General features: G+C 34.5%; 1 protein-coding gene across 4 annotated transcripts in view; it reads right to left on the reverse strand.

The window, feature by feature from the left end:
* The window catches only part of PCDH9 (protocadherin 9), a gene marked incomplete at both ends in the record, with an annotated part of 868,640 nt that overhangs the window by 531,937 nt on the left and 309,804 nt on the right, over positions 1 to 26,899 (reverse strand). For 2 of the 4 annotated variants that reach the window (XM_084235628.1, XM_084235626.1), the window contains one exon: positions 12,352 to 12,456. The exons of the other annotated variants lie outside the window; for them this stretch is intronic. In XM_084235628.1, coding sequence (XP_084091754.1) covers positions 12,352 to 12,456 — 105 coding nt within the window. The remainder of the gene's footprint in view (positions 1 to 12,351; positions 12,457 to 26,899) is intronic. 4 annotated transcript variants of the gene reach the window in all.

Below are 26,899 nucleotides of genomic sequence, written 5' to 3' on the forward strand. Positions count from 1 at the left end.
GCATTATTATATTGATGAATGACATAATATTAGTTTTAATAAGATTAATGACATAATGCATACACATGTATGTATATATATGTGCATACATGCTTGCATGTAATAAATTATATGGGTGGCACTTTGAAATTTTGGCTCCATGTTTTGTGTTATTGAAGTCACCCTGACATATAAATCAATATGACATAGTTTTACTAAATTCAGTTTGCAAATACCTCTTGCTATTATATTAATTTATTTTGCCCACTTTCCACTCAGTGAGAGGGAAGAGGGAAAGTGGCTATTCAAAATTGTCATTCCCATCAACTGTATGTTCACCTAACTTAGTTCAGCTGCACACATAGAAAATGGACACTTGAATCACCAAAAGGTGATCTTTGAACATAAAAGCAGACCATGGAAGAGTGTGGATTTTTGATAGTAGCCAAGGAAAAATATATACAAGGCAGAGTTCGGAAGGAGAGGTGTAGAGAATGGAAGAGATAAACTGAAACTATATTGTAATTTTGCTTCATTTTTTAGTAAACACATTTTTCTCTTCATTTTCCACCAAAAAATGTACTGCACACTGTATATGAGTTTTCCCAATATTTAGAACCTCTTAAAAGCAACCAGTTCTCCTCCTTATGGAAGCTGTGATTTTCCTACAATAATTTTCTATAATTGTGCCAAAGAGCTAAAAATAAAAATGACATAAGAAGTTTAGCCACAGTGAGAATCACAAGCTCAATTGTAGAAGTGAGTCATCATCTTCGCGTTTCAGGAAGATATATCCAGGTTAGGAAATTCACTGTGCTGACTGCCAGCCTCCAGCCTGTGCTGATTGAGATATAAAGTCTATGGTATAGTTATCAATAAGTACCAGGAACTCTGGCCAGAAACGAGTAGATAGCTGTAAAGTACTATCATATTGAGAAAGTAAATGTGTTGAGAACCGTAACAGGCTGAGGTTTATTGAGAAAGTCCTGATTACTGTGCAGGCTGAGTACCTCTGATCTGGGGTCAGGGCTGCTCAAAGCAGTTATAGAATTTATTGAGTTGTCTTTAAACTAAATATATATCTCACTCTCTTCACTTTATTTCTCTTCATCATGCAGCAGAACATAATTTTTTGGTTTATCATGAAATTTCTGCCTGATCCATCCTTCTCAAGGTCAGGAGGGAGCCTCATACAGGAGTATTTGAATTGATTGGTTCTGTGATGCTTATGACAAGGGGTGCTGCAAAATGAGCCTTTTGTATTTTCAGAAAAGTAACTGGAAATATAGGATGGGGAGAGAGAGACTTATGAATCCTGTTAACAAGACACATAAAGCTTGCTGCTCCCTGGAGACTCTGGTTCCTTGCATCCCCAAAGCCTTATCACTTACTCCCTGGTGTGAATGAGAAATTTGCCCTCCAATTGCCACTACAAGAAGAGTAGATACTCTCTCATTCAAGAATTAAAATAAAGCATTCAGGAGTCAACATATAGAAACTCTGATCTTTTTGTCACTAGACTCACATTCTGAGAAACAGGCACATGACATAAAGCAAAGTTCACTCCCGCTGAGAAGCTTTTCACCTTAACTATGTACATAGGTTGCTGTTGAAAGAATAGGACAATCGCTCCAATTCTATGAAGCTGGAATAGAGAGCATGGTATGACATTCAGATATATCAGTGTATTGATTTTAATCAAACATGTTCCTCTGGGGTAGCAGCTTCTGGCTATTCTTAATAATTTAGTAAACAGAAAGACATGCATAAAACACATTTATGCATAGCAGGTAGGGTTTCTATTTTGTAATTCTGAGAGGAGACCTGCTGCCTCATGAATATATTAGGTTTATGAATTATGTCACTAACAAAAGATGTTAGATGTTCCATATATGGAAAATGACTTGTTACTGTGGGGTTATAATCTCATGATTGCATTTCTTTATGATATCATGATTTCACTGTTCTCTTTCTAGACCAATGAAAATATTTTTCCAACTGTAATTTTTTTAATAATAATTTGTTCTTTTAATTGTGATAACAGTGGTACTACCCATTAGGCTCTGACTCTAGGCCCTGGCTTCACTTTTCTTAGAGCTTATACTTTAGAAAATTACAATTGCAAGTTTTGTTTTCTCCCTTTTCTTATCTGTGTCACAAATAAGGAATGTCTTTCTCAAGGACCAAGTACTTTCCCTTTTGAAATATACTCATCAAGAATAATGGAGTCCTGGGCCTCCCCGATGGCACAGCGGTTGAGCGCTGGGTTATGAAGCTGCCCGCAGTCTCTGCAGCACCGGTTCAATCCCCGGCCACCAGGCGAGGTTCCCACGTGGCACTCAGACCTCTCCTGCTGCCCACTGCTCCCCTCAGCAGAGTCCTTCCTCAGTCTGCCTGTTCTACTCTCCACTTTGGCTCTGGTGAATTCTCTCACCCTCCTCCACATCTGACTGTATGCTTGCATAAATAAATAAATAAATCTTTAAAAAAAAAAAAAGAATAAAGGAGCCCATATCTGCCAGTCTCTGTGGGAAGCGAGGAGTTTCCTGTTAGTAAGGGCCAATTAGCAAATACAGATGGTCTTATCACTTTCACCATCACCCCCAATATCTTCAATCTTTTCACAAGCTCACCAAAGTAATTAAACCTCTCTTGCATTTTGCTTCAAAGGAGTTGAGTTCCATCTTTCTCCCCTATTTTAATAACCTTTCATAAACTCTTCATTGCATATTTAAGTTCATCTAGAACCATTTTTCTTTGGCAAACAACTGCAATTAACTTACAAAACAGCTTTATCATTCCAAAAAATTCAAGTCCCTTTGTATTTAATATATCTCCTCAAGCCCCAATTCCTTATAACTCTTAGTGAGTTCTGTCTCTATAACTTTGGCTTTTCCAAATGTCACAGAAATTAAATCCTGGCAATAGGTAGACTTTTATGTTTGTATTTTTATCCCTCTTAGCTTAAGTCTTTTAAGATTAATCTGTGCTATTAAGTACAGAGGTTTCTTCTTTTCACTCCTACATTGTATCTTATTGTCTACTACCACAATTTATTTTTGATCAATATTTAGAAGGTGTTTTACTCTTCTTATTGTATCAACATTTGTCTAAAGATGGTACCCTCATAGTTTCTTTTCTAGATATATAAATGAATCAAAAAATTGACTGAATATAATCAATATTAGACTAGCTCCCCAAATTCTTGCTTTTCCTTCCCAGGTTGAGCAGAAGTTTTCCATGTTCTCAACTGAAAAACTTCTTATATAATATATATGTCAATGAATTAATAAACCAATCAGCCACCACTTTGAAAACAATACCAAATCACTTATAAAATTTTGACACTATATTTGTCTATGAATTGCCTAAATATCCATATGAGTTTTGCAGAAATTTTATGCTATCCATTTGTTTTAGATAGATGTTATGTTCTAAATACACATTAAGATCAAAATTGAGATAATTCAGCCAGAAAGTGCACTTTAAAGCAGTTTGGCTTCCTGGCTAAAAATATGAAAATAATTATAAACCAATAGAATAGGACATTAGACAGCAGAGAGCGATGAGATCAATTTGAAAAAAAGTGCAAAAACCTCTTCCCCGAAGTATGCTTTTAAAAAAATTCCTGTTGTTACTAAGAGTATTAAACTTACATATATATATTTTTTCTTTTTCTTTCTTTTTCTTCTTCTTATTATTTTAGCCTCCACCAAACCATCCATGTCCATATCCCATGTCTCTCTCTCTCTCTCTCTCTCTCTCTCTCTATATATATATATATATATATATATACACACTTACATATCTTAAATGCATAAACTTTGTTATTTTAGAATTCATTACCAAACCTATGCATTGTAAGCCTTTTTTTGGGTAAACTTTTAAATCTTTAACTGAGTGATATTATTTGGATGAGTATCACTCCTAACCACCAAGGGCTCTCCACATTCTACAGGTAGGGAACAGCTTCTTAAAATCAATCTATCTCAAATCTGAAATATTTGTTATTATCTCAATTCCCACAACATATATATTAATTTAGAACATATATATGAATCCTACAATTGATACATATAATTCTAATTGTTTTAAAGATATCAGCTATCTTCTGTTACATTTAGATGTTAGTTTGAAGATTTTACATTATGAAATATTTTTAATTTAATTTAATTAATTAATTTATTTTTAAGATTTATTTATTTATTTATTTATACACGCACTGGGTACAGTCAGAAGCGCGGGAGGGTGAGAGAATTCACCAGAACCAGAACAGGGAGCAGAACAGGCAGACTGACGAAATACACTGCTGAGGGGAGCAGCGGGCAGCAGGAGAGGTCTGAGTGCCATGTGGGACCCTCACCCGGTGGCCGGGATCGAACCAGCGCTGCAGAGGCTGCAGGCAGCTTCACAACCCAGCGCTCAACCGATGCGCCACCAGGGAGGCCCCATTATGATATATTTTTATAAGAACATTTATTTAATTGTCAATGTGCACTTCAAACAATAGATAATTTGACTTTCTAAAGATTTCTGAATCCTTTGAAGAGTAGTTAAAATGAATTTCACAATTCAAGATCATCAATGAGAGGAAAATAATTTCATTCATTATTTCAATGTATTTTGCTAAAAACCAATTATCACTTCCACATTCTATTTATATGTTTCCTTTCCCATTATGCCCAAATATTCTGAGATATTTATTATCCCAATAAATTTCTTATGACTATGGAGACTACACGAGTTTAAATATTCCTGGCAAGCTCCCTCAGTAATAACCAAGCAACTGTGAAGAATATGCTGAAAACTCCAGACATCTATGGTAACGCCACAAGCAAATGCCTGATCAGTATGAATCACAAGAACATGTGGCTTCAGTTGATTTTAAAAGGGCTATGAAGCAACTACATTTTTCAATCATTGTCACAGTCTGATATTATTCATTGTCATTTCATGTGTAGCCCCCACGCTGATCCAACAGATATGGATTCATACCTTCCTGTATTCTACTTTTTGGTTGTTTTGTTATATCTTCAGGATCCTTCAGTGAAAGGTACTATGGTTGTCACTCTCTTTTTGTACACTCTGTTCTCCCCATGAACAGCTGCACAACAGCTGTCATTCTGAATGGCAAAGATGTCTTTGGTTGATAAGCCTATGTCTGTGGCACATAGAATGGCTTCAAACAACTAATTAGAAGGAGCTGTGCCACAGCAAGGTTTGGTGCTGTCCATCAAGTCTGTGACCATTGCTGACACCATCAACAGATCTGTCAAATGTAGCTCTTCCTGTGAATAAAACCAAGCCTACGTGTTCTGTGGTGATGAAGGAATTGGCATAAGGTGTTTAATAAAATGAAAAAGGTTATGCTCATCTTTTATACAGGGTAAAGTAATTGAATGCTATATACTGAGTTGGTAGAAAATTTGATTATTGATTTATCAATACATCGATTGCTAGAACGCAGGTAATGCAACTGAAAACTTCTCTATGAATTTCCAGTTGAGCAATTTTTAAAGCCATCTGTGTTTGAACATATTTATTTAGTTTCTGGAAAACATGAACATACACTTTCTTTAGTAATAGAGGACTGTTAATTATATAGAAATCAGGTTTGCATAGAGATGCAGTCCTATATCAGATTTATTTTACACAATGTATAGTGTGTATATGATAATATATCATATATAGCACTTATAACATTTTATATGTAAAATATGCATTAAAATCCAAATTTGTAGGAGTATATAAATATCCTCATCTGTGTTTATAGTTAGTGCTTAGAATTTTTAAAGCCAACAATATTGAAGACACATTGAGAAAGATTATAAAGTGATCATTCATAATAACTAAAAATGTGTCTAGATATCACATTAACTATGAATGTAAAGTTTGATAGCTCTCATTCTGCATTTCTTTTTTTAAAAGATTTATTTATTTTTATGCATACAAGAGCCGGGGTATAGACCAGATGCACGGAAGTGTGAGAAGATTCACAAGAGACAGAGTGGGGAACAGAACAGGCAGATTGACTGAAATACACTGCTGAGGGGAGCAGCGGGCAAGACAGGAGAGGTCTGCCTTGCCATGTGGACTTTTCCTGGCCAGCTGGGGATCAAACTCTTGCTGCAGAGGCTGCGGGTTGCTTCATAGTGTGGTGCTTAATCCCCTGTGCCACCAGGGAGGCTCTCATTCTGTATTTCACACCAGTATAAGGACTTAATATTGGAAACAGAAAGGAAATTGAATTAAGGAGAGGAATAACATAACCAGTGGATTTTTTTTTCTCCAATATGGGATGCCTCTTTTTAATATTCAGCCATCACATACACATTTCACTTGAGGAGCATTCTCATTATCCAATTGCCGCTCATCCCACCACTGCTTATCATGTACCTGGTAGACAACTTTATGTCTGACACTAACATTGCTATATTTTTTTCCTAGTAGGTTAAATTACTCCTATTGGCTACTTACTGATTACTCAACATCTATCATTTCAGCACTGCTTATATTTTATGGTAATTTATTAAATACAAATGTGGTATCCCCTTAAAAGCTAATATCCATATTTGCCTGTTTATCATGATATGCATAGATTACAACACAACTGTGTCTCTGATACATTTGTTGGATAAATATTTGTACAAATTAGGAAGGAAGGAGAGAATGGAGGAAGGGAGGGTAGAGAAGGGATTAGAGAGAGGGATGGATTGTCCATATATGACTCAAAGAGGGATTTCAGCATCATTATGAAAAAAATCAGTTAAGAGGTAGGTATTTTGTTTCCACTCTAAAGAATAGCCTCAAGATCAAGTCTCAAGACTACTTTGTGGACAAGAAACAGAGGAAGGAATGTCTAGCACCCAATCCCTAATTATTTGATTTATCTTATGCACTTAAAATAACATTTAAAAAATTAAAGCAATGTACATTAGTAGGTAGAGTTAAATAGTACATATAGAGTTCATCACATAGGTGTGATTTTATATAAACCTACATTTCTAATAATTCCTACATTTTTCAAACATAAGTTCAATAGTATAAAATAAAATATGTTTCTAGAAAACATTATACATTTGGATGAGTATATATGATATCACATATACTATGATATCATAAATTGAATTCTTAGTAGTTTGTTTTAAAATTTTATATGCTTTTAAATTTGTATATGCTTAGCTGGTAGCTAGTAGAGAGTTAGCACATTTATGTTTTGCTGTTCTTTAGGGAAAATCCATCCTTATCTAATAAAAATTACACATAAAAATAAATATCTAGTAAACGTTCAACCTGTCCTTACAAAAATTTCTAAATAATATTTAGAATGGTAGCCATGATTGTCCTGTGGTTTGTTAGAAATTGGTTGCAAGACCAATTTTACATGAAATGGTATGTAAGAACTTCAGCATTTCCCAGTTGGACATATGTGAAATTAATTTTAATAATGTTGCAATTCATGATGGGAATTTTTTATTTTGCTGAAGTACATAGTTGGATTCCTGAAGAACAAAGGATGGAGCGGGGAAGTCTTAGTGGTCCAGACTGTTCTACAGCATGCTTTATCACCTGGCTGTTAATTGTACAAGTTTCATAATAAATAACAGATGTGCAATGTGTTTTTTTATCCTTTTTTGATGATATATTTTTTTTTTAATTTTTCAAGATTTATTTATTTATACAAGCACTGGGTATAGTCAGAAGTGCAGGAGGATGAGAGGATTCACCAGAGCCAGAGCAGGGAGCAGAACAGGCAGACTGACGAAATACACTGCTGAGGGGAGCAGCAGGCAGCAGGAGAGGTCTACGTGCCATGTGGGACCACCGCCTGGTGGCTGGGTATAGAACCGGCGCTGCAGAGGCTGCTGGCAGCTTCGCCACCCAGCGCACAACTGCTGCGTCACCAGGGAGGCCCCCTTTTTTGATGATTTATTGACTTGGAGGGTAATTCCCTATGACACTGAGAATTTAAATATGATATATTACAAATTATTCCCAAAATTCATATGTATGTATGTGTGATATGTGAGTATATGTATACATATTTATATGTGTGTGTTTATGTGTATATATGTACTAATGTGTGTTTATGTGTATATATATACTAATTATGTACATATACTAATTATGTTATATAGATATGTGTTTAAATATTTTCTGCCATTCATTTTTATGAAGCAATAAATAAAATTTTATGAAGCCTTTCACTGGCTTGTGAAAGGATTATTGTCAGTGAAAATCTGTTATAGTTACCTTTATTGCCCCCATGCCTTATAGCACATGAAAAATGATCACTAAATGGTTTTATCTTTTAACTATTTTAACCTAAAACCTGATATCAACCACAATACTTATTCTAATGACTAAATACATTTATTTGTTAAAATATACTTGGGTAAGACAACTACATTATAAATAATGAACAGGAAAAAGAAATGCAAGCATGTAGTATATCAGTCACAGGTGAAATTATTTAGATCTAGACTGTAAGTTGAGTGAGTAACTTAAGGTTAATATGTTATAAGTGATGGAAAAAAAAAAGAAGAAGAAGAAGAGAGGAGAGGAGGGGAATGGAGGAGGGGAAAATGAAAACACCCAGACTAAATGTGTCTTGGATTTATGGTTCCTTTATATTTGCAAAGAGCAGATTAATGTTACCATTAACAATCCATTTGGTATTGTTAATTTAAATAGGAATGTTCTCAATTATGTTCCAAACATAGACTCCTACTGTATTCTCAGCTCTCAGTGTGCCTTTGCTTTGGTGACTCAAACTCAAGGTGCATTTATAATTTTGTCTTTAACGATGGAAGATTTTGTGTACATTTTCATTTCTGTACTTCTGTTTTAAGCATTATGCAGCTGTTTGCATTCAATGAGCAAAGGCCTTCCAGGAAAGAAAAACTTCAACATGACAGTTTAAACTCCATTCCTTATTTAAGACTTTAGACATAATAGGAAGATGGTTGTCCTAAATAAGTTTAAGGATATGTGACATGCAAGACACATAACAATCTAGTGCTTTACTACATTTTAGTTATTTTCTCTCCCCACATGTTCCTCTCACTTCATTTGACATGTATTTTTCTAAGAAATATTTCCATCAAATGACACAGTGGAAAGTTCTTGAAACAAATGATAATTTAACTTCTTGAGTTTATAAATGCAGAAAAACCTGTGTTATAAATTTGCATTAAAGTTCAGAAATATTTCCCTTATCAAAATGTTTTTCCCAATCTTGGTCTGGAGATTTATAGCAGTGGTCCACCCTGGGATATCTTAATCAACCATCTGCACCCATGAATTTCATACTTGCGATAACTGCCACATTTCCAAAGTCTGGCGGCTAAAATTCACACTTATTTTAAAACTCTTCTACCAATCTCCCTAACTCTGAGAGCTAAGATTTCCATCTGACATTGATTTTTTTGGATTTCATCGCTATAAGGGAAAAAGTCTTATCTCAAAAATTCATACACTGAACACTAGACCATTTTGTAAAAATACTTAAGCTCAAGCATCAAAAACAGTGACAGGGAACAGCTACTCATACTGAGATGCAGTCTTGTGTGAATTCCAATAACTAAGAGACATTTTCCTACAGATTGCAGAATTTAGACACTGTAAGTTCTATCTGCTTACGTTGTATGTGTTTAGTGAATATAATGGAAATGATTTGACAATGAAATTTATATATTAAATATTTTAGTAAAGGTAATATGCATTAATGGTATGAAAATGATGTGTACATTTTCATTTCTGTACTTCTGTTTTAAGCATTATGCAGCTGTTTGCATTCAATGAGCAAAGGCCTTCCAGGAAAGGAAAACTTCAACATGACAGTTTAAACTCCATTCCTTATTTAAGACTTTAGAAAAATTTCAATTTTTTTTTTTTTTTTAATAGAGGCATGTTTATTTATTTATTTGTTTGTTTGTTTGTTTTGTTTATACATGCACTGGGTACAGTCAGAAGCACGGGAGGGTAAGAGAATTCACCAGAGCCAGAGTGGAGAACAGAGCAGGCAGAAGGACCGAAGTACACTGCTGAGGGGAGCAGCGGGCGGCAGGAGAGGTCTGCGCACCATGTGGGACCCTCCTCCGGTGGCCGGGGAGCAGCCGGGGATTGAACCGGTGGCGCTGAGGCTGCGGGCAGCTTCGCAACCCAGCGCTCAACCGCTGCGCCACCGGGGAGGCCCGACAAATTTCAATTTTGAACTATTTTCTTTATCACTCTCTTGAAAAGATATTGTGCAACTTAAAGGCAATCATCAAATCAATTCAGGATCAGAAAACCTAGATCTAAGTCTAGTGCTCACTCCCTAGCCTTGTGACCTAAGGCAAGCCACTCCATCTCTTTATTATGAAATCATCTCAGTATTATTTAGATGAAATTTGATAATACATACAAAGTGCTTAACATAGCTTATGAAACAAAAAAATGCTCAATAACTGATATTAACTTTGTTTTATAAGTAAACAATGGTTGTTGCATCTAACCTAAGAGTATTGGGTATCAGAATGATTATTTAAAAAGATTAAGACCTTGTTAATCAAATCAGTTTTGGTTTTATTTTCAATCTAATGTCATAATATAAATGTAATAACTTCTTTCAGAGATATCAACACTAAGTGACACAGAGTATGACTTTCCACTTGAATAACAGTGCAGTTTTATGCAGTTAAATATTTTTGTTAAATAGAATAAGTTCTTAAATAACATGATTAAAGAAGATTTAAAATACGAAAAATTAAAAAATTGTGATATATATACATTTATCACGTTTGACATTTTGTTCAATAAAATAACCGCACATTACAGCCACCGACTTTGTAGTTTATATTTGCCTTCCATTATTAATTCTCAAGACTGATTAAGAATGGGATTAATAATGTTCAAGGTAATGATTACTAAAAATATTCTCTTTGTCATTAGTATACAAATATTAAACATTTATAATTTAATTTCTACATGAACCTTTATTTATGAGTATAATCTATTTTTCCTGCCATAGATTAAGGTTTATTTTTGTTTCATTGAATAATTAAGGGTGACTAACAGTCATGTCAGGGTTTAGGTTACTTGATTATATCCAGTGATAATTAAAAAAAAAAAAAAAAAACTATGGTTCTCTTACCCTTCAAGTGTTGCAGACTTTGGAGAGAGTGAAAGTAATAAAGGAGAAAATAGGAAAAAGTATATATGTGGTAGTTTAGAAGAATGATTCTGAATAGCTCCATCTACATATGGGGGAGGGGGGTGAGAGAAATATGTGGTGGAAGAATAAATGATAAATCTTTCCAAAGTATCACTTTGTCCATTTTTCCACCTCAATTAATGGTTTTCAGAAAATAAATTGCTTACTTGATCAAATTTCTTTTAATAAAACTATTTTTTTCTGACATAGATTACTATATAGGCTTTTGAGATTGATAGGTGCCTTTAGTTAGAAAAAAGTCCACACTGCTAGTAATAATCAATTGTATTTCCATAAAGTATACACACCAATCCACTGAAACACATACATACATATATACATACATATTATCCCTCTATCTGTCATCTACCTACAAATGAGGTTATGACTAATTATGCATGCATTATTTACCAAAATAAGGGAATGTAACACCTTAACAATACTGGTCTTCAAGAACACAATCTGATAATACTTAACACTACTGAATCATACACCAAAAATTATTTAAAAGATATACCTTATGTATTTTACATTGTAATCTTAAAAAATGAAATGGAAGATAATAATTTTCTCTTCAAACAACAACATTATAATATTCGCTACTGCAAGAATCCTTCCAACATATATAAAAAAAAAGAAAAAACAAAAAAAAATTACATCCAGTAGATGAATTAAGAAAATAAGAAAATTAATTTTTAATTGCAATATATAAGGAGATAGGCAATCAAGTTCAGAAAAAGTAGGAAAAAAGGAAAAGCTTAATTAAAAACCCATCTTAACCAATTTGTGCAACAGTTTCGTCCTCTTTATCTTCACATGTAAGGATGAAACAAAGTAATCTTTCACCAAAAAGCTTTATATATCTTTTAGTTAATTATTAAAAATGGATCAGTCAAAATTTAACTCCACAAGAAAAGTTGGTCACTACTTTCTCCACAAATAGGTAAAAGTTATACTTAACATTCAATGACAAGGACTTAATATTTTAGATTGGATCAATTAACTTTTGTTCTAAAGCTGCTTCTTAAAATTGTGCAACTAATAGGCACTGTTTAAAAATATGACCAAAAATGTAGTCATCAAAGAAATTATTTATAATAGTTAACTTATTTAAAATCACTAGGAAAATAAAAATTGTTCAGTACTAACATGGTCTCTATAGCGATATATCATACCTCGTAATGGCTTTCTTCTTCATTCTCCTGAATGTGGAAACCCGCAGAGCTGGGACATTTCTGAGGAGTGACAGGAATATTGTCACTTTTGCTGTGTGAGTTACACTGAAAGAGATTACCAAATAATTGTGACAAACTACTCCACATTTTGAGTGTCTACTGAGAGACATGGTTGTTTGCTTAGTCTAATAAAGGAGTATCATTTGCACCAACAAAGGTCTACACTCATAGCTACATGCAGTCTATTGAGCCTTAACAAAGGGATACGAAATGTCCCAGTATTAACAAATTGTCAAAATATATTAACTGAAACTAAAGAAATCTCAAAGATGTAGTTATTTTATTTTTACCTGTCTTTTTTTTTTTTTTTCGAAGTAATACTGACTTACACATTTAGGATTTTGGTAGGCAAAACTTGGTGCTATAGTTTGTGTGAGATATGACTCAAGTGTTTGAAATACATATAAATATGTATGTATTATACACATAATAACCTGTTCCATAGTATTATTATCATTCTTACTTACAGATGAGTGAAATGACCAAGATTTCCAAGTTTGACTGCTAGCTGACTTCCTGAGACTATGGCCCATATATTTTCTACCTTGTCCCAATAATTATAAATGATATATATGAAATAGATTAAACTGAAAAGTAAATGTTTAAGGTCTTATAAAGTCAGTTCATTTTTTCCTGTACCAAATATAAAGTATTTTAATAAACAGATTAATTAGAATATTTCACTTGGAAATAGACGGAAATTATAGAACATAAGACACCAAATTATGGCTTGGACTTTTTCTCTGAAAATATTAAATTGTCCATCTTCCATACTCTTCAAAAGGGTTTTTATGTCAACATAAGACATAACTCACTTCCTGTTAGTATTGCTTCTTTCTTTTCTTTATATCTTATTAGGTTCAAAGCAAAGAATATTTGCACATATTGCTGTTTGAACATTTATTATAAGTTTGAAATTTCTCAGGCTTCTGCTTTAATAAAAGATACTGCAGTGCTTACAAAATGTTTAATTGTTGATCTATATCCTTTCCTTTTTCATAATAAAACTACAAAATATGCACTGACATTTATGGCATTCATAAGAAGATAGTGTGCCATGTTTTATATTCACTAATGAAATTTTACTTTCCAACAGGAAGCAAAATAAGTCAGAAAATTGTTATCAAAGACATCTTTAAAGCAGTGAATTTTTGGAGCTTAGGACTCTGAGATCGGGATATTTTCATTCCAGACCACCTTGTTATATATTTAAATACACTTTAAAACATTTTTATTATATTAACAAACAACAACAAAAAAATCTTTTTCCTTTGATATAAATTAAAAATGCACACAAGGGGCAAAATATGTAAAAGAAATCCAAGATGCCCTTCATAACATTTCAAAGATATAAGTTAATTTGTTCATTTATATTTGCTTTTTAGAAGAGAAATAGCCATATGGCAGTGCAGGAAGGCATGATTTTTGAATCCAAACCCATAGTAGTAGCCTTTTGGGCATGAAAAAAAAATGTATTTTAGGTGTGTTGTCACTACAGTAAATATCAGTTAAGTTCTGCTTAAAATTTTCCTCCTACAGGAACTTCTCCTGGGTTATGAAAGAAAGGGTGATTGCCATTTTAACCTCTGCAGACAGCCTCAGTAACTTTAAGGTGTAGTTTATAAAATGCTGATCTGGATCTCCCTGGTGGCACAGGGGTTAAGTCTCAAGGCTATTGTCAGCCACTGCAGCATGAGTCTGATCCCTGGCCAGGGAGCTAACCCACATAGTGAAGCAGACCTCTCCTGTCTAGCCAGATGCTCCCCTCAGAAGTGTATTTCACTAGATCCCCCTATTGTGCTGTGGTGAATTGGCCTACACCCCAGTTCTTGTATGCATAAATAAATAAAAATTGTTTTTAAAAAATGCTGGTCTGCCACTATTTATTCTTAGAATGTGCCTACATGTGTCTGAACAAATCACTGTTAATTACAAAGACTATCTTTCATATCTCTCCACAGCAGCATCCTTATTTTTTTTTAATGAAAAAAAAAGCTAGACTTTAAAATGGTTATTTTCATCTGTGATGTTCCCAGACATTTTAATCATTCAATTCCTGTCCCTAACCTCCTCTCATATCTATTCATGCTGATTAATCTTTTTAAAACATCTCATGTATTATGCAGTTTTTTCCCTAGAAACATTTCCTCAATTCCTGTGGCCCAGCAGTGGCTCTCACCCTGCGTGTGTATTAGAATCACCTGGGGAGTTTCAAAAAAATGTCAATGACTGAGCCCCACCACACACCGGATATATTAGAGCTCAGGCAGAAATATTTCTAAAACATCCAGATAATTTTAATGTGCAGCCAGAGTTCAGTCCTAATCCTTAGGTTAGTGTTTACTATCCTTGCCTGATCTTCTGGACACTATGATGAATATTGGTTTCACTCCTTTTCCAGTCTGGTCTCTTACTCACTAGCATCTGTTATTTTTTTCTTTTATTAATCTATCATAGATTGGGTGATGTTTTGTGATGTTTAGGTTGGGTGATATTTAGAGGCATTATGATGCCTGAAGAAAGCCTATATTTACATAGCAGTTTATATTTTTACATCAATTTTATGTGTTATTCACAAGAATCATCTGTAGGAGAGATAATCCTTTAACAGATAAGGAAGCCAGAGGTCTATATACATCCAGTGCTCTTAATGCAAGGATTTTTCCAGTAGAAGCACACCTAAGTAACAAGACTCAGACTATTTCCACTCTGCCAAATCTTCCCCATGGAGGCCATTCTTTGCTTATTTATTCACACAATTCTGTTTTTTTTTTCATTCATTCATTTGTTTAATCATGATACATTGCTTGCTATGTTTTAGGATTTTCTGGTTCACCAAGATATGACATTTAATATCTATAATACTCTCTCCATCTGAGAAACCATACATGGAAAAATTACCACCATACTGTGTGAAAACAAAACATTGATATAATGGGCACCTTGCCAAGAAAGAGGCAAGAGAAAATGCCCAAATCTTGGGTTTGGTACATGGGCAGAGTCTTGAGAGATGGGCCAACAAGAGAATCATGGTTAGCACAAATTCATGCCTAAGGAAAGAACAGGAGAAGACATAAATTCTTAAGACCTGACCAATGAACTACAAATAGTCCAACAGGGTTTTTAATCATGAAACTCATGTGGATTCACTTGCAGACAGGGCCAGAAGTTATTAGTCATTAAATTTAACAGGAGGACCTCCCTGGTAGCACAGGAGTTAAAGTCTCAATGCTATGTTGCAATTTCCAGTCATTACAGCATGAGTTTGATCCTCAGCCAGGGAGCTGACTCACATGGCACAGCAGACCTCTCCTGTCTCACCTGCTGCTCCCCTCAGCAACGCATTTCAGTAGATCCACCTGTTCTGCTTCCCACTCTGTCTCTGGTGAATCCCCTCACCCCCTGCACCTCTGGCCTACACCCCAGTTCTTATATACATAAATAAAAATAAATCTTTAAAAAATAATAAATTTAACAGTGTATCCACTGATGAGAGTTTTGAATATGATTTAATATAATGAATAACTACCAAATACTAAGACAGGTGCTTTAATACAGTGGTGGTGGCAATGGTGAGATTCAATCACCATTTCTTCTCTTTCAACCACCTTAGAAAAATAAAATATAAACAAAATGAGCACATTTTACACTCTGGGTGTGACACAGGTAAGAGCCTCTATCTCAACAAGTTTGCACCCTTAAGTCTCCCTTGCGGCTAATTCTCTAGCATCTCTGTTTACAGAACAGCGTATGGTAGTAAAGCATCAACTTTAAACTTGTTACTTCCTTGTTTTTTTAAAAAAAATTGTTCAGTGTTATGATAAAAATAGACTGGGAATTACAAATCTATGAATCACAGTAAAAAAGAGAGAGAGAAATGACACTAAATAATATTTTGAGATCAAATATTATAAATAGCCAAAACTTGAAGGAAACAAGTTTTTAAGGGAAAAACAATTTAATCACTATGAATCCTTCCTAACAAGTTTCTATTTCAGGGAGAGTTGCAGCCTGATATGGAAAGAAAATTTATTATAAAAGTCTCAAGATTTCACCCAATGAAAAATCTTCTATTTGCTAAATTTGATATAAATAGCTATATATGAAATTATGGTTAAGATGGATTTGCTAAATCAGATTATAATATTGTAGGGTAGATATGTAATCAAACTTGAGAGGTCCAAAGTCCAATAACAACAATCATTAAATGGAAATCGCCATACATGCATTTGTTTTTATATTATAAAATCCATCTGATGTTTTGTCATTTTCTATAATTAATAACCTATATTTTGAAATGTGTGTTAATCTTGCTTCCAAAATACCCATTATATGTCTTTGGGAAATTTTTATTCACTGCCTATTCAAACTTGCCTCATAATCAAGAATATTAATTATTTCTTTTTTTACATAAATCCCTAAAAAAGTATTTCATAGGCATGATATCAAGAGAAAAATATCAATAGCAAGCAAAGCAACAAAAGATTCATGAAAAAACACATAACCACAAATAAGACATAGTTGTTTTCCTTGTTTAAAAAAGGGTTCTTTACATTTTCCACCCAACTTGTACTAGCAGCAATTTGCCCTGTTATTCTATTACTCCTCCTACCTCCTTATAAAATCAAGGTTATTTGCTAAAAATCAATGGTATTGTTATACATTTTGTGCAATCATTATAGAGGCAATAGCCTTGTTTTTTGTGCTAAAGTTTTCATTAAATAACAATACTATTTGTTAAAACTTCCCGCTGAACATACCATTCCTACCAATTTTTATGAAACTAAGGATTTCTGTTAGGAAGGATTGCAAAACATCCTTACAACTTTTGATTAAAAAATCACTAAAGTTTAGAGATCCTCATTGTTAGAAAATAATCTATTTTAAAGAATTGTATAGTTATTATATACAAATGTTGATGTACATAGTTGCCACCCAAAACTTATATAATACTACACACCAATGTTACCACAATAAAAAAAAAAAAAAACAACACTAGTAATAGAGTACAACCTGGTACAACCATTAGAAAGCTGTCTGGAGATTTCTCAGTCTACTAAAAATGGAGTTGCCATATGACCTGGCAATTCCACTGCTACAGATCTACACAAAAGACACAAAAAACATTGATTCAAAAGAACACCTGCACACCTATGCTCATTGCAGCACTATTTACAATAGGTAAAACCTGGAAACAACCCAAATGCCCAAAAATAGATGACTGGATCAAGAAAATGTGGTGTTTATACACAATGGAATATTAGTCACCGATCAAAAAAGGTAAACTCATTGCATTTGCAGTAAGGTGGATGGAGCTAGATGGAATTATGCTCAGTGAAATAAGCCAGAAGGAAAAAGAAAAATACCAGATGATTCCACTTATAACAGAAATATAGGGGAACCAAATAAGACATCAGTGTAAAAAAGTAATAACAGTACAAAACACAACAAAGAAAATGGACAATTATAAATCAGAGACTTACTGCAGGGGAGGAGGAGGGAAAAGGATGAGAGGGAGGGAGGGAGGAGCACAGGGGACTGAGGTGATGGTGCACAGGTGCATAGGTGATGGAAACTCTATGGGGACTACACCTCAGGGGGTGGGGGGGAAGCAAAAATAATAAAAAAAAAACAGAATTGTCTGTACTGGTGCCTTCAACTTCTCTCTATCCATTCTTTTGAAGACCCCCAAATGTATCAGGTATTCACTGCACCCCTCCAACTTAACCTGCATTATCATGAAAACCCATGATTTCCCCATTAGTGATAGAAAGAGTTCTCAGACCCCATCTTACTAGACACCCCTGACAATGCCTCTTAGCTGGGCATATTTTATGTCACAGCTTCCAGGACAGCACACACTCAGGATTTTCTCTTCACCTCTTGTTTTCTCTTGTACATCTCTCTGGAATCATTTAACAGTTGTTAAGAGAAAATGAGACTTGAGAACTTTCTCAAAAAGTGTGTTCTTCAGTGGCTCTTGACATTAAAATACTTTATCAGGCATCTGAGCAAAGAAAGAACTTAATAGAACCATCCTAAAATGCACACATATGAGTATTTCCACAAACGAATAAAATGTGTTTATGTTTTCAGGGACTCATATTGTAGGTTTTTTATCATATTTGAAAGTTTGTTACAATCATTTAAAGTCTTGAAACTTAGGTTTCTTCCAGATGATCTTTATTCTTTTCCATTGACCATTTCCCTGTCATCATCAATTTGATAGCAAGCTAAAGTTTTCATCAAACTTTGGTTAATACCTAGGTATTCAACTTGGTTTATACTTCACTTAAAATGCAGTGAATAATGTTTAAAAATGTTATATAAATAACTAATCAAATAATAGATATATAGATGTCAAGAATACCTATCAATTTTAAGGTAGAGGTTATGAATGTGGAATGAGAAAAAAAGTGGAACATAGAAAGCTTCAAAATATCAGTGTGCTTTAGTGTGCATGGAGTCTATTTTTCTAAAAAAATTGCTGCCTCTCTTCTTTGTTTTTATTTTCTTTAAAAATTGAATAGCTTCATATTGCTGTGTCCTAACACCTTGTGCCACCAGGGAGGCCCCAGAAGGGAGGCCACAGTGGATTGAGCGCAGCACTGTGAAGCTGTCAGCAGCCTCTGCAGCACCAGTTTGATTACAGGCCGGCCAGGGAGAAACCCAGAAGGCGCAGCAGACCTCTCCTGCCTCGCCTGCTGCTCCCCTTAGCAGTATATTTCGGTCCATCTGCCTGTTCTGTTCCCCACTCTGTCTCCGGTGAATCCTCTCACCCTCCCGCGAATCTGGCCTGTACCCAGTTATTGTATAAGTAAATAAATAAATCTGATTTATTTACAGGCAAGATTTGCAGGAATATGAGAGGATTCACCAGAGACAGAACGGGGAACAGAACAGGCAGACTGATGAAATACACTGCTGAGGGGAGCAGCAGGGGAGACAGGAGATGTCTGCCACACCATGTGGGACCCTCGCCAGCCGACTGGGATCAAACCTGCGCTGCAGAGGCTGAGGACAGCTTCACGGTGCAGCACTCAATTGCCTGCGCCATAAGGGGAGGCCCAAAAAATAAACAAATCTTAAAAAAATTAAATAAAATAAAAATTGGAGACAGAAATATGACAACATATTTGCACGTGTTAAATTCGGGTGCCAGGAAAGTAGGTTCTGTCCTTATCTGTTTTTACTTTTTCTTTACCAATACCTGAAAATGAATGAACACATAGAGAAAGAATTAGCATGGCTTTATTAAAAATCTCCTACATTCATCTCCACAAGATTTTTGATAATTCTTTTGAAAGGGCTTTATAAACAATGAAATCTTCAAATTGTGCCTCTTCAGAAGTAAAGTTATTGTGCAAATTTTGGGTCCCTTTGGTTAGCTCAAGGTCAATCCTCCCCTTTTGAGCAGAAATTGATAAAGCCAAATGAAGTGCATGCTGGGTTTTCCTTCTACAATACTACAACTTAAAGATCTTTCTCCACTTTCTTTACGCATGGATTTATTTTCTTACTCTTCACAAGGAGATGGGAACTGCCTGTTGACAATTTATCTCAAGGATAGAATACAATGCCTGTAGCATTGCTAGGTAGTTTATAAATATTTTAAGTGAAAATTTTGAGTGGAATCAAAGGATAAATGAATAAATGTAAGACTTTTACAATGCCATATTCACCTAAGTTGTTTTGCTTTTCTTTTAGTGATATCACTATTGCTCTCTCTTTGCATGTGTGTGTGCTTATGTGTGTGTGATCCATTCCCAACAGACAAATTCATTACAAATGTTGCACTCTCAAAACCTACATTTTGTGTGACAAATGTTATCTCAAAGATATATACATTAGTACCACATTGAGAATATGTGCAATAGAAAAGTGAGCAAAACAGTGGGATGAGTCATCAGGAAGGGAGAAATTCTCTGGGTAATAAACTGGACAAATTTGAATTTGCCTATCATACATTCAAACCAATTAGTTCCTGTTCCACTATGGGCCCTGCACATTTTCCTACCCAGGTAGATTTACCAAAACCATCTTTTGGGTTCTTCCAGAGCAACAGATCCCATTGGTATGCAAGTTGACTGGGATCTGCTTGAATACTCCTTGAACTGAATAAAAACTTTCTAACTTTGTTTAAATTTTCCTCCATTTCCCAATCCTTATTTCAGATCTCCATTCATCTAGAGATGCTTTTTATTCTCAATTCTTGACATCTCAAGGATGCCTCTTCTTTTCCTTAGTAGTGCTTTTTTCTCTATCCTAAAGAGTGTTTCCATTTTTAATCCAGGCTTACCAATACACTAGGAGATGGAGGTAGTTACTACCGCTCAGTGAAAAATAAGATGAGTATCTACCAGGTAGGGTGTATGAAAAAACAAAAGCAGGGTTTATATAGTGTTTAGGTACAAGTTAATAAAAAGGGCCTCTCCTGGTGGCGCAGGTGGTTGAGCGCAGCCCTGTGAAGGTGTCCACAGCCTCTGCAGTGTAGGTTTGATCCCAGCCGGCCGGCAAGGGTCCCACATGGCGTGGCACACATCTCCTGTCTCGCCTGCTGCTCCTCTCAGCAGTGTATTTCGTCAATCTGCCTGTTCTGTTCCCCGCTCTGTCTCTGGTGAATCCTCTCACCCTCCCTCCCTCCAGCGCATCTGGCCTGTACCCTGGTTCTTGTATAAATAAATAAATAAATCTTTAAAAAAAATAGAGTTGACTTTCCTAAATAACAGTTTTCTGTGATCAAGTGAAACTAACAAAGGTGTTTTTCTTAGTGTGTATTTTGTTGTTGCAAGTGGATCGCTACTTTTTTTTTTAATTGTATTTTTTTTTTCATTTAGATAATGTTGGTGTGCAACACTGTATATGATTTAGAAGTATAGGCCCATGCCTCTTCAGATATATTTTTGAACATCATATCCACCACCAGGGCACCAATCATCTTCTACCATAGTTCATTGGGTCTCCTCTCTCCATTCTCCCCACATCAATCCTATCTCACTGATAGCCTCAATTCTGGAGTGCGAAATCTATGGTTTGTTTGTTTTACTTTTGCCTTTTGTTTTGTTTTGTTTCTCTCTAATCCACATATGTGTGGAATCATCTGGCATTCATCTTTCTCCCTCTGGCTTATTTTATTTAGCATAATCCCCTCCGGTTTCATCTATGTTGAGTCAAATAGCAAGATTTCTTCCTTTTACTTATACAACTGAGTAATATTCTATTGTGTATATGTACCAAGTGTATCACTTCTAAAGCATTACTATAATATTTACCTCAGTTCTCTATTTTAGGGTATGCTAAATGGAATTAATTTCCTCTAAAATAGTTAAGACACTAGGAATACTTCATAGCAAGGGAAATTATTCATCTATCGAAATAAAAAGAGGTTTGAAAAATAAAAACTAAGTCTAAGAAAATTCAGGAAGTGGTGCAAACTGAACTATCAGATGAAATATTATTTTGTTTGTTTAGGAATTCCTTTGTCATATGCTATTGCAAAAATTTGATGTCCTCTATGAAAGGTAGACTGACATTTTTCAAACAATTGAAACAATTTAATAAAGTTTGTAGGTGTCAAGTACTGTAGCCAAGAAATTGCTCTCTTTCTATGTTTTATGACGTAAGTGGTATTTGAGAGGAATCTTTTGCCATAAATGTCCCTGATTATAATAAAGTTTTACCAACTCTGTATATTATCCATTTTCCAAGCATGCTTGCTCAGCTGATTTTCTCTCTATTCAATGACTTTCAAAGCCTTTTTTATTTTTTTTAAAGATTTATTTTTATTTATTTATTTATGCAAGCACTGGGTACAGTCAGAAGAAGCGCGGGAGGGTGAGAGAATTCACCAGAGCCAGAACGGGGCGCAGAGCAGGCAGAAGGACCGAAGTACACTGCTGAGGGGAGCAGCGGGTGAGGCAGGAGAGGTTTGCGCGCCATGTGGGACCCTCACCCGGTGGCCAGGGATCCAACCGTCGCTGCGGAGGCTGCGGGCAGCTTCTCAAGCCAGCGCTCAACCGCTGCGGCACCGGGGAGACCCTCAAAACCTTTTTTAAAGGGACTAATCTCAAATGGAGAAATGGAGATATATGAAGATATGAGAATATAAATGAAAATAGAGGTATTTTCAAAAAATAATCATTTGGTTTTTGAGAGGGCTACATTAGGCTAAATTTTGTCTTCTTTTGTCAATGGAAGTATTTAAGGAGAGAGGAAAGGAAAAAAAGAGTAATTTTGGAAACCTGTAAAAGTTTTGATAATTCAATTAAGAGTAAGACGTAGTCCTCAATGTCAAAGCCACTCAGCAGATTCACTCTATATCTGTACTAACACAACCAGCCTCTGAACTGAGCAATTAAGTGTGCCAAAGGCTCATCCAGGAAGCAGTGTTGGGGTGCTAAGTAATCCAGGTAAGCGCAATTTTGCTAAATAAACACATGGATGAGCCCATATATTTTCCCACATCCATCTGTAAATTCCTTTATAAGCAATTATTACCAAGCTCCCTTACTATTGACAAACTGAAAACAATTGCAGGTCATTACTCACCACAACAAAACAATGCAAAACTACCTTTATGAGGACAACAAATAATAGATACTCTGTGCACATTACCTCATTTTGCTTAAATGTTTCATGGACATTACATTAGAGTTATATGCACTTCTTTGACCCAGTTGCTATGGGCATGCATAGAAATAAAATTCTTCAGAAAGTATACTTAAAACACTAATGTTCTATACTTTACAATTTTTCCACTGGGCCCCTCCTTGTATTATTACCTTACTGTAAAGCCATTTCACAAGAGCAATAATACATTGAAAGGTTTTAAATTACAAAAGGATTACACATTATATTGCTTGGGCAAAGCCCTATTAATGCCAGTCAGTATTGCACCTTGCAACTTAACTCTGTATTTTAAATAAATGGATGCAGGCAATACAGGTTTTTGCAGCTCCACAGACATTTGAGGAGAGATACTAAGTTTTGTCCAAATATATTCCAAGGAATACAATAACAGACATTTAATCAGGTTTACTCATTATATACTTTTCTTCAAGAGGATTTTTTACACTTTATTTATTTATTTTTTAAAGATCTATTTATTTATGCACACAAGAACTGGGGTACAGACCAGAGGTGTGGGGGTGAGAGGATTAACCAGAGTCAGAGTGGGGAACAGAACAGGCAGAGTGACTGAAGTACACTGCTGAGGGCAGCAGCGGGAGAGTCAGGGAGACACCAACATGGTGTCGCCCTGGCCGGGGATTGAACTCATGCAGCAGTGGCTGTGGATAGCTTCAAAGGTTGTGCCTTAACCCCCTGAACCACCAGGGAGGTCTTGTTTTACACTTTATTTAAATTTACTTTATTACGGCTGCTACAAAATTCCTGAGATTTTAAAATATAATTGCATAATTATATTTATATCTTGAAGAAAACATTAAAGTAAATTTTTCTCAACACATTAAAAATAGAATGACTAAAATAGTTTCAAAATTCCAAACAAAACAGGAGAGGTCCTGTTTTAGAATGTTCACTGGGAATGTGAGGATGAAGTCTTTGGATTATTTCCTGATTGAATTGGGTCAAGAGATACAAGAAATAATTCTCTGCACAGTAAATATTCTCGTAAGGAAAGATAGTCATTTGTGAATTGCATCTAAATGTGTGTTACACACACACAAACCAAGCTTGTGCAAACATTTTTCATGTAGGGGATTCACTTTTATTTTCAATGTAGATGATTGTGTATACTGTCGACTGTTAAGCAATACGGGTCTAAGCTGTGTGGGACCACTTATGTGGACAGACACCATACAAAACTAATCAACAGAAGACTACTATATGGAAATGAGTGCTTTCAAAAAAGTGCCACACGACTAGAAAAAAGACACACAAAAAACTATGCCAATAAACAAACTGTATAAGGAAATAGGGCAGAAGTGTTCTGATTATTCAAGATTGCTGTTGTTTCTTTTACAACAGGGATTCTTCCACAACATGGGCACTGAAACCAAAGGAAATGGTGGAAGGATTGCTACCATGTGGAAACATTTTCAGAGGAAGAAAAAAAAAGCAAGAAGTTCAGATAGAAAGTGTATTTCCATAAAGGTGCACCAGCTGTCTGCATTTCCTACCTCCCTTTCCACTCTTTCAACCACTCTTGCCTCTGCTAAGTCTGAAACAGCAAGACCAATGCCCCATCTTTGTCCTCCTCATCATCTTATGCAACATGAAAAGGATGACAGTAATAAAGACTTAAATGTTGATGCATCGTCACTTAATGAAAGTCCAATACAAAATATGTGCTAATGGACTGCTTATGTTACTGACAAGGTTTTCCATCAACAGCAGACTATTAATAGTTAAGATTGAGGAAAATCAAAAGTTATGCTTGGATTTTCCACTGCAGAAGGATTAATGCTCCTACATTGCCCAAGGGTCAACCTTATTTGTTAAAAGGAATATTTCTTTATTACAGTTTGTTTTCATCAATATTATATTAAGTTATATATATATATATAATACACACACAACTCTAAACAATTCACATGATTTACAGATAAATTATATATTATATAAATATTTATAAATGAGCTATAAATATCTGTATATTATAGTATTTCAAAAATACATACATATTTATATGGATATATATACACATACATAAAATATTAATGCAAATGTATCTAAAGCTTAAGGTGAAATATGTTTTGTAAGAATTATAATAATATTTTGAATTTTTTTCCAAATAGCAATATTTAATTTTAGCCCTGTGTAAAATATTAGAAATAATTTAACTGGTAAAGGGACTGCAAGAAAGCTAAAATTTTATCACTGATTTTGTTCATAAACATTTGTTCTAGCTGAAAACTTTGAAAATGGGTCTCACTCTATTAAAACCAACATATAAATGTTAACTCTCATATTCCATATACATTTATTTATTCATGGTGAGAAAAATATCACAGTCAAAGGTCTAATGTTCATTGACTAAACTTCTACTTTTCAGAAAAAGAACTAGTATATCAAATACATACTTTGGAGGTGTGAGATTATATATCTCTCAATCATATACAGTGTTATAAACCAATGATCCTTCAATAAAAATTAATAAAATAACACAATTTAGAGTGAGCCAAACTGAGAAAACTAATCACAGCAAATTTGTATGGAAACACTTCAGTGTGTCTGTGGATGTTACAATGATAGAGCATTTTAAAATCTACTCTAAAACTTAAAGTTCTGTGTATTTTAGGAACAAAATAAATTACACAAGAAACATGACCACTTTCAAGGTCATAAAAATGGTTTTCTCTACAGATTTGGGCTGAGAGTTCCAGAAGAAATGCACTTTAACAAATAAGGAAATATCTATAGACATAGTCAATGCTAATGAAGTTCATATTTTGAATTACTTTGTCTATAAGCTCCAAACTAATATAACTTCAGCGACAACAGTTTAATGTTTCTCTTTTAATCCTCAGGTCAGAGAGCCTTGATACTTAGATGACTCTGTAAAACACTAGCACTTTTCTAATTCATCCTTACAGAGTTATTCCCCTGGTAATGAGAAGTGTAAAAATGAACCAGAAATGGATTACAGAAACATGCAAAAATCTTTTTTGAATGTGTATAGTAATATGAAGTATCACTGAGAAATGCTTTTTTTTGAGGAGAACATATGTTTAAAACATGGTATATTCTCTTCAAAAAGAACATTAAAAATGCTGTAGTTTTTATGAAGATTCTCCAAAATAACCGTTTCATTTATTCAACAAAGATTTTTAATGTAAATATTAATTTTACTGATTTAGTTGAAAGGATGAAATAAAATAATTCTTATTCTCAGAGATGACAACACATTAAATGTGGACATTAAAATAAATAAATGAATGTGGATATTTTAATGAACTTTCTATGTCTTCTAAATATATTTGGCAACATATGTATATATCTCAAAATGGAGGGGAAAAGAATAAAATGTGAAAACAGGAGTAAATAAAGGATTTTTATACTTTTTTCCCTATATACCATTCTTGAAAAGAATACAGAATGACATAAACTGTTAGAAAATAACATATTTTTGCCCTACAGTGATATTAAAAGAAATATATTTACTCCAAGGTAACAAGTGTTAGTATTTAACTTCATGAAATTTTTTATGAAATGGAGAAGGGGTACAACATATAAAGGTGATTAAACAACATACTAGATAATATTTTATAAAACATTCTCTTCATTTTAGTAATACTAAAAATATATTCACTTCCAAATCTAATATACAATTTCTGGAAAAAAAAAAAACGACTAGGAGAAGCTAGGAGAAGAGTACACACACACACACACACACACATTATTGCCTCAACATAAAATTTAATACTATTGAAACATAGGTCTTTGTGGTATAATATAGAATTCTCAGGGCCTCCCTGGTGGCACAGGTATTTGAGCGCAGCTCTGTGACGCTGTCCGCAGCCTCTGC

This window comes from Talpa europaea, assembly GCF_964194135.1.
Source record: "Talpa europaea genome assembly, chromosome: 6".
In the NCBI taxonomy this organism is placed as follows: domain Eukaryota; kingdom Metazoa; phylum Chordata; class Mammalia; order Eulipotyphla; family Talpidae; genus Talpa; species Talpa europaea.